At 45.2% G+C, this 9,295-nt stretch overlaps 1 protein-coding gene across 4 annotated transcripts; it reads left to right on the plus strand.

The window, feature by feature from the left end:
• The first annotated feature begins 237 nt into the window (after positions 1-237).
• MIDN (midnolin) lies at positions 238-8,543 on the plus strand. Of its 4 annotated transcripts, none has more exons than XM_088460363.1 (8): positions 238-573; positions 1,510-1,597; positions 1,686-1,748; positions 3,018-3,368; positions 3,505-3,640; positions 5,110-5,373; positions 5,635-5,685; positions 6,495-8,543. In XM_088460363.1, the coding sequence occupies exons 1-8, from the start codon at positions 377-379 to the stop codon at positions 6,758-6,760; spliced, it is 1,416 nt and encodes a 471-aa protein (XP_088316489.1). In that variant the 5' UTR covers positions 238-376; the 3' UTR covers positions 6,761-8,543. The 4 variants fall into 4 exon arrangements, with proteins under 4 accessions (XP_088316489.1, XP_088316490.1, XP_088316491.1 ...); XM_088460364.1 differs by having other exon boundaries at positions 3,508-3,640; XM_088460365.1 differs by lacking the exon at positions 5,635-5,685.
• Positions 8,544-9,295: the final 752 nt, after the last annotated feature.

Below are 9,295 nucleotides of genomic sequence, written 5' to 3' on the forward strand. Positions count from 1 at the left end.
TGGTGTATTTTAGTTTTTTTTTTTTTTTTAAACCTTAGAGACCGCCCCGTGTAACCCTCCGCGTCCCCGTCACCCGCTGGCTGCGTCTCCCGTCTCTTTGTTTTAAATCCAATTTATTATGAATGGCCGTGAGGGCGTGGTGACTGTTGGAGTGGGCGGTGGCATTAGAAACTGGATGATGATTGGTGTTACGTCATGAAGAAGGTGTCATTTAGCCGCCACGTGGGGGGAGGTGAGAGTGCGCTGCCATTGGCTGGGGGGCGGCGGCGGCGGCGTCGGTCGCCTCTTCTCTGGAGGGGGAGAGTCCATGTAACTTTCTGTATTAGTTTTACGCCGGAGCTGAGAGCGGAGACCGGAGCTGGCGACCGATCCCCGGATGGAGCAGCAGCCCAGCACTCGGAGCTGCATGAACGGAGCTAGAGAGCCGCTCATGAACCTGAACATCCAAAGCACCACGGGCACCCGTTATGAGCTTCATGTGCCGGCCGAGGAGACGGTGGACGGACTGAAGCGGCGGATCTCTCAGCGGCTCAAGGTGCCCAAGGAGCGGCTCACCTTACTGCACCGGGAGACGTGAGTGGCAGCAGTGCCCGGGTACATTGCCCACCGTGCTGGGTGCCCCGGCCGGTTAGCGCCGGGCTCAGCATGTGTGGATGTGTCGTGGGGGGAGGGGAGAGTGCTCCGGGCAGAGTGATGGGCTTTGTGTGGACGTGTGATCCCCCTCCGCCACGGGTCCCCCGGTGTTTCCGGCCTTTGTTCCTCAAGCCTGGGCGGTGGGTCTTTGTTTAACGAAACCTACACGACCTGCGATGTCTGCTTCCTTCCTGATCAGTGTGTCTGTGCACCCCCCATCCTGTGTCTGTCTGTCCCGGTGTACAGCTGTCCTTTACCCCCACACACATACATTCACCGTCACCCCATCTGCTAATGTGCCAGCTTAGGTTGCATATCTGCTCCCATTCCCCCCTGTGCCTGTGTATCTCCCTGTGCTCCTATAGCTAGACTCCTGTAGTCTATACTGTTGCTCATGCTTTAAAAATATTTTTTTCAATTCCTTTGCCCCAGTTTATAAACTTAATACTATGCGACTCTCCTTCCTCAGGGGAGTACTGTGTAACATTATAAGGTTTAGTGTTGTGTTCTCATCCTAAATCAACTTACATTCTTAAAAATGTGGATATTGGTTATTAGGAGAGTGGAATCTGTTGTCCGCTCCCCAGTTTGGCCCCAGCTACCCCCTCTTCCAGTAAGTAATTCAGGGAGGCTCTAAAAGTGATGACATCAACATAATTTCTCACCCCCCCCCCTGCCCCCATCACCACTCTGGCACTTCCAAAGTGGCCTAGTCATAACCCATTCATTGCCAAGAATAGCCAAAACATGACGGGAGGTTGAAAGAGAACCAATAAGTCAACTAAGTAGAGGGTGGTCTCTTGTCTGCATGGGGGTTGCTGCCAAGTCATTTTTTCTGGAATGTCTGTCTAACTTCTATCTCCATTCTCTCTTTAGACGTTTAAGCTCTGGAAAGCTGCTGGATCTGGGGGTTTCAGACGGAAGCAGACTGACTCTCCTACCTACTGTTGAGGCTGGACTCATGGTGAGTGTCTAAACCAGCTCCTGCATTAATCCTGATCCATACAAATTATACTGTATAGTGATGACTCTCCCCCCATTTGTCCCCATAGTCCCAGATGTCCCGCCCAGAGCAGTCAGTGATGCAGGCCCTAGAGAGTCTGACAGAGACGCAGGTGAGTAGCTACAACACTGTATTGTGGGGGAGGGCAAGGGGAAGTCACTACGTTCAGAGTGGTGTCACCATGTACTCTGACGCAGATCATGCCTGTCCTACTGACAAACTGGTTGCTAATCAGATGGTGTGGAGGGTGTGTTTTTTTTTTTTTTTTTTGTTTTGTTTTTCCTTATGTAGTTCTTGTACTTTTTCTTAAGGCCTTTGACTTCCTACTTTGTGTGGATGTTTTGCTTTTATTTTATTTTTTTTAATTCATGAATCTCAGGGAGTAACTTCCATCCTGTGGTGGCATTTCCTTATTTATATGGTGTTGGCATTTCCTTGTTGCAACACTTACATGCCATTGATACTTGTGTCACTTCTTATTCAGCAGCTTAACACTTATTCATCATGAACACTGCTATTTTTTTTTTTTTTTTTTTAGTCCCGAACCTTGGTACATTTCTCCTAGCATTGTGGATCTACCTTTTTCCTCGTACCTTGTAAATCTTTACCATTTCTGTACCTGAGTCCCCTCATCCCCCTCCCATGGCCTTGTTCTCCTAGCTGCGTGCTGGACTCTGCTATTTTTAGCTGTTCCTGCAGGCGTGGGTTGGAAGGGGGTGAGTCAGAGAGAGCAGCCTGATAAAACTGGGAGAGTAGCTGTGTGCATGTATATATGCAAAAGAGAAGAGTACATGCTGTACTGGTCATATATGAAGTCTGTTTATGTATTCTCCAGTTCTTGCAGGGTTAATGTTCTGCTCTTTGTCCAGTGATGCGGGGGTGGGGGAGTCGTGATGTGGGGGAGGGGTGCTGAATTCATGACTGCTTGTATGACTGAGTCGTGATGGCGTGGTGCTTCTGTGTAGCTTGTGTTTTTTTTTTTTTTTTTTTTTGGATGGGTTCAGATTGTAGACTCTTGATCACAATTTCTGTTAACCTGTTCCTGGTTCAATAGCCACATTTTAATTTCTGATGAATGTGGTGATGATGATGATGGCCAGATAAGAGGATGTTGCAGAGATCACAGTATTTTATAGCTCAGAAATGTTTGGTTTATGTGAAAGGTGTAAGTTAACTGATATCAAATGAAATATTACATTAATCCAGAAGCAGTTACTTGACATGTGCTTATCCATGTTACAACAGATTTATGCTAATGTATCGTGTGATTTTTGTATGTGTAGATAGACCGTTCATATGTAGGTTTGCTAGTGCTGATCTCTTATATTGTGCTGAATATATAAAGCTGTATTGGGATGATGCAATGTATTTTATATCCTAGGTGAATGACTTCTTATTTGGACGCTCCCCTCTTACTCTGGCACTTCGTGTTGGGGATCACATGATGTTTGTACAGCTGCAGTTGGCTGCCCAGCAAGCTGGGGGGTCTCACCTCCAGCACCGCCATCTGATCACCAGAGGGACTGAGCACAATGCAGCTCCCCACTTCCGTACCCTGCATACAAGCACCACACCTGCGCTTACCCGACTGGCAGGTTGCTCACAGAGTTCTCCTCCTCCACCTGTGTCAGCACCCACTGCTTCCACACATTGCAATGCCCCTCACTCCTCCCTCACCACTAGCGTCTTCCGCTCGCATGGAGAGGGTGTGACTACATCACCCCGTACAGAGGTGAGTACACTGGGAGTCTGGCTGAGTTTGAGGTCAAGATAAAACTTATGGAATAAAGTTGCTTGGTCTGTCTGTAGCCTGGTATTTCTTGGTTTCATATAGACTTTATTTGATCAAATTTTCCATTCTTTCCCAGCAGGTGGAATGCAGTAGTAGCAGTCGGAGTAGCGAAGATGCCAGTACTTCCCAATCGGGTCGACAACGCAAGCCTGGTGCCATTATAGAGAGTTTTGTCAACCATGCTCCTGGTGTCTTCTCAGGGACTTTTTCGGGTCAGTTTCCCACCAGTATTCCACTCTAAAATATATGAAGCTTGTTCCGGAAGCGAAGTCTGGCCTAGTAATGACTACACCATTATCTTCATCTTCATTTTCGTTTTTGTGTGATTGTTGCATATTAAGGAAATGGGATAAGGAGTAAAGCATGCATTTAGAGCAAACTTATTAAACTCCTACTCCTGCTAGTTTAAAAAAAATAAAAAATATGAAGATAAAGCTTCATATTTTATTTTTTTTTAAATTAGGAGTATGAGCGCAGTCTAGAGTAATGTAAGTATGTGTTTGCTCCTATCGCTAGAAAAAATTGTGCAGTGTTGTAGCTGATAATTTTTCTTTACCTTTCAATGATCATCCTTCTGTAACCCATTCCATGCAGTCCCTATGTTTTTATTCATGTTCATATAGAGCTAACATACTGTGCAGTGCAATAGGGAACATAAATGGTAATAAAGACTTGAGTATTTGCAAAACGAAGCGGGGCCCTCTTAAAATGGGTACACACCTGAACGACAGTGCACGCGGTATACACACTGCACAATCCGGTGTACGACGGAGCAATGTATTGTTGCGGTGCAGTTACATGGTGTGTCGTTCAGATTGTCCCATATGCTGTTTTGCACAGCGGATGGGACGATGAGATGAACGCCAGAGCTGGCATACACTCTATACGATGTAGCATTCCGTTCCTTGTCTGAATTATACATTTTATAGTGTGTACCCAGCTTTACAGTTTGCAGGCAAATTTAACCAGTTGGTGTGGGGATCTGTATGTAATGCTGGCTGTCCGGATGCCTCCTGTGACAATACCGACAGCGGCGTCTCCCGATGGTTGGTTGGTATCCGGACAGGGGTCGGGTAACTATACTTACCCTCCCTTCTTGTAGCTTAACACTCCCTGTATGTGCCTAAACATAAGTCTTCCCTTCAACCCCCCTCCCTGCTTGGTGCCTAAACATAACCCTCCCCGTTGGTGCCTAAACCCCCCGCGGCTAACACTAAGGACGCCCCGGACTTACCTCGTTCAGTCTGCCTCCTGTGTTCCGGCCTCAGGATTAAGATAGGCGTCAGTATTTTGACACCTATCTTAAGTTCCTTGTTGGGCTTCAACCATTGGGATTTAGATCGGCAGCCTTCGGTCTGCTAACTACATCCCATCAGTGCGGTTTCATGAAATGCCCCAGGCTAAAATGGGAAACTGCTTAGCGCTAAATGATTGAGTAGTACAGCAGTGGGTTGATTAGAGTGTGGAAAGTAAAATAAGTGAAACTGTGAGAGTGGATTAGTTAGGGCAGTTAAGTGGATGGTTTGGAAATTGCAGAATATTGTTTGACGGAAAAGTCTTGTAAGGGAATTCAACAGTATGTTATAGCGACAAAGGAAATACAACATGCATTTTTCATGTAGTATGATTGGGCATCTTGCACTTCATTTAATTTTAACTTCATACTACCTCCACTCCGCAGGCACTTTGCACCCCCACTGCCAGGACAGTACAGGACGTCCTCGACGTGACATTGGGACAATTCTGCAGATACTCAATGACCTGCTGAGTGCCACACGCCACTACCAGGGTATGCCACCCTCACTCACCACACTCCGCTGCCACACCCAGTGTGCATCACAGACCCGGAATGCCAAGGCTACCTCTCCCAAAAATAGTGATACCCAGCAGACAAACCTCCCAACAGGACATTCCCAGCCCCAAACTCGCCAATGCAAACCTACTGGTAAGTAGAATGTGTGCATGAATTTGGGAACAAGATATGGCCTGACCAGTACTGAATGGGTTATTTGACCTCTCCCTCTGCATGTTCATGGGGGTGGAGGCCAGTTGCCTGTTTCTTCAGTGGACTGCAGAAGGGCAGGGAGGAGGGGACTAGATAAAAGAAAATAGACCTCACAATACCACATTCAAGCCCCACCCATGGTGTCTAGGTGTGTGTTAGAAGATTAAACCTGTATTGCCCACCTCTTCTCCCCAACCACAGCCTGCAACAGATTTGAAAGAAGGCAAAGTCAAACACGTGTACATATTGCAGGTATGCTGATGCAGCCATTTTTTCTTCTTTTCTTCCCATTGACCTGCCTATGTGGAGTCTGTGCAGTAGGGTGAGGAATGTGTGCTTACACAGGATTTGTGGGGGTGTACAAATAGAGTGGGTTGACTGTTTCCTAGGGGCAGTGTATTTAACAAGACAACCTAGTTGGCAAACCCTGGGAAGATTGTCTGCCTGTACAGTGTGCACATTCTCAGAATGTGACTCCAGCATTCAGTGTATTTGTAGACCCCAGGAGGAGGTGCCTGACACCTCCTTCATGGAGGGTGTGGGTGAGAGGGGGGAGGGCCTGATGCATCTGGCCGGTTTCATTCTGTGTGTTTTATGTTGGAGAACAAAGAGCGACTGAGTGTGGGAGGGGTGAGCAGATCCCATTATACAGCAGGAAGCTGTGGGAGCTTCATGATAAAATATTCAATGCCTGTGTGCAGCTGATAGTCCACAGGCTGTTTAACTATTTCAGTGACTTATACCTATTGTATGCTCCTGGTTGGAAAAGCTCAATGTGTACACAAAGGGGTACGGTGCCCAAGCTCTTGTCTGTAGATTGGTTGGTTTCTGCAGTATATCTGGCTTTTTTAAATTTGTGCTCCCCTGAAATGTAATTTCCTTTGTTATAGATGGATTGGTGCTCATCAGTTGCTAGAAGCAGACCATACCTGCATATGAAGTATTCAGCATTCTGTTGCGTTACAGAACCACTGAATGCATGTATTGTGTGCAGGGTGCCTAGAATTTTAGCTCATATGTTGACATTAAAGCACATTCAAATGTCATAATTCTGTTCACAGGTGATCGCTTGCGGCAAACAGAAAACAGGGCAACTCGCTGTAAAGTGGAAAGATTGCAGTTGCTTATGCATCAGAAGAGACTGCGTCGGAAGGCACGGAGGGACTCTAGGGCACCATATCAGTGGCTCCCTACTAGAAAGTCCAGTCGGACCAGCAGTAATAGCAGTGCATCTAGTGGGGAGGGTGCCCTTGACATGGACTTCGAGGATTCTCTATGGAAACCAGAGGTCAAGGCTGAACTTAACTCTGAGTTTGTGGTGGCCTGAGGCATATACTACAGCATCGTACATTTTTATTTTACTTTTTTGTATTTTTTTTTATTTTTTTTGGTCCAGGAAAGAACTGCTTCGATTGCTGTGTATGTACCTTGGAAACTAAGACTCGTATCATATTGAAGATGTGATTTACCATGGAACACAAAGAATGGTCAACCTTTAAAAAAAAATCTTAGACTTGAATGACAATAAAAACATAACTGTCTGCCTTAAACGCTTTATCATGAGTGTTACAGGTTTAAACTGTACCCTTGCATTGGAGTGTGAAAGCAATAAGGCACACTCTGGTTCCTGGAGATGGTGTTTCTCTTCCCACCTCCCTCACTCCTGGATCAATTCCACAACACATGAATGCACAGGTGGGAACATTTCAGAACCTGGGAATACTTAACACACCTGCTCTGGGACAGAACCTCCGATATGCTGCTCTTCAGGGTGCGTTTTGCCTCTATAGGACTTTGTACTTGGAATTACCTGGGTCGAGGATAACCCGGGACTCATCTACAATACTTTGTTTGTAATCATCACCGTTACCATCATATGTAGCATCAATGTACTATGCTGTGGGCCTCTGTGCCTCCTCTGACTGGTGTTGGGGTGGGTTCTGTTCTGCATGCTGTGGCTCCCATCCATCCCTGCCCCTCTAATAACCATGAAGTGGGGGACAGTAGCAGGGAGGGGAGGCAGCATTCTGTGCTGTGTTTAAGCTTTCTATCATATTTACCTCACATGTTGGACTTTTTATTTTTATTCCTTGCCCCCCCTGATCAACAGTTTAGGACACTTTTTTTGGGTTTTGACTGAAACTTTTTTTTTCTCTTTCAATTTAAATGTTTTTGGAGCTGTGTGCTAATGTTGGGGGGGAATGAATTCTATATGCAGTATTGGTACACATGGGTATGTTGTCCTAGTGTTTCTCTCTGCCCTTTTCCTTTGCTCTCTTGCTCTATGCAGAGAATTTGCTTTCTCACTGTGACGTACTCTCTGCATGCACCAGGTATGTTTCCTGGCAGTCTGTGCGTGAGAATTGTTAGTGTTTCTCCCCCACTTGTGGGTGTTGCAGGAAGAAGTGCAAATCACTGACGTTCTACAACGCTACAACATAGAGAGACTGAGCTTGGGCCCACTCTTCTTCTGTGTTGCTGCTGACCTGGAACTGACACTGATCTCAATGTTAACATTAAGTAGTGGAGTGGGCTGATGATACGGTCAAGCTAGACAGCAGGGATGATGCATACCGTTTCATCAGTTTCTGTTTTCTTCAGGCTATGTTGTATGGATGTAGTGTCACAAAAGCCAGTTATGGTTTTTGTTTGTGTCTGTTAATTTTTTTTTCCCCATCAAATCTGCAATGTGTGATCTGTTTTTGTATTTGCATCTTACCAATTTACAATAGTGTGCTCCAAGCAGTGATTTCATTTCCAAATACATGTTTCCGGAGAATCTAATTCTTGTTTGCGGATCTGTGGGTTCTACTAGTGCAGACAATGCATCTAACAGCCTAGTCTGCTCAGCACCTGCTTTATTTATGCCTTTCTAAATGGTTTATAAACTCCAGTGTTTTGGGGGGGAAGGGGTTGTTTGTTTTTTTTTTTGTTTAAATATAGTTTTTGTACCTCAGGGTTACACACAGGTACACTGCTTTTCTGGAAATACTGAGCGAAGACCATTGCTGGGGCACATATCCATTTGCAGTTTGATATGAAAGTACACTAACCAGAAAACGTAGTCCTTCAGATTAGACTTTCTCCAAATAAAAAGAAAAAAAAATGTAGCAGTATGTTGTGGTTTTTTTTTTTGTTTTGTTTCAAAGCTAAAGGCAAAGAAACAAAGATCCAGATTAAGTTGCTGTAAACAAGTGCCATTTTTCCAGATCTCATCTCTTTGCCAAGTAAGAGGGTCACTTTCTAGTTTGGTGGTACATTGTTGGCCAATTTTGACATTCACCTTCTTTTAAAGTTCTGGTCAAGCTTCCAGATCTCACAAATGCCTGTTGATTCCCTTGCGAGATGACCACAAAGTCTGTGGGTCATCTGCCATGCTGGTTTTGGGGCTGAGCTCACATGGCAGTATTAGGCCAGATTGAAGGATTGTAGTATGTATTTGTGTCAGTGGTTTTGGGGATTTGACTGTTCCTAGACCAATTACATGATCTGTGCTGAATATGGAAGCATTCTCTATAACCGGGGCAGAGAACCCAACTACTTTGGAACTATACATTCCAGCATGCTTGCCACAGTTTGATCATGATCTACCAGTAACACTATGGCAGGGCATTCTGTAATGTGTAGTGCCACATGTTAGCTACTACTGATCTGTTAGTGCCTTTGTCCTGGTTATGGCTTATTCTGTGTTCTGTCACTGCAAAATCTGTCTCTGGCCCATATTCTCTTTGATTAAGAATCACTTTTACATCTTATCAAACTTGTTTGTACTGCATTAGAATTAAACTTTGAGTGATTAAGTTAAATTCTATTAAAAGGGGAAATCACTATTGTGCATAGTGTCAGAAGTGGTGTTAAGAAG

Source organism: Taudactylus pleione, unplaced genomic scaffold (assembly GCF_031769625.1).
Source record: "Taudactylus pleione unplaced genomic scaffold, aTauple2 ptg000044l, whole genome shotgun sequence".
NCBI classification, from domain to species: Eukaryota; Metazoa; Chordata; class Amphibia; order Anura; family Myobatrachidae; genus Taudactylus; species Taudactylus pleione.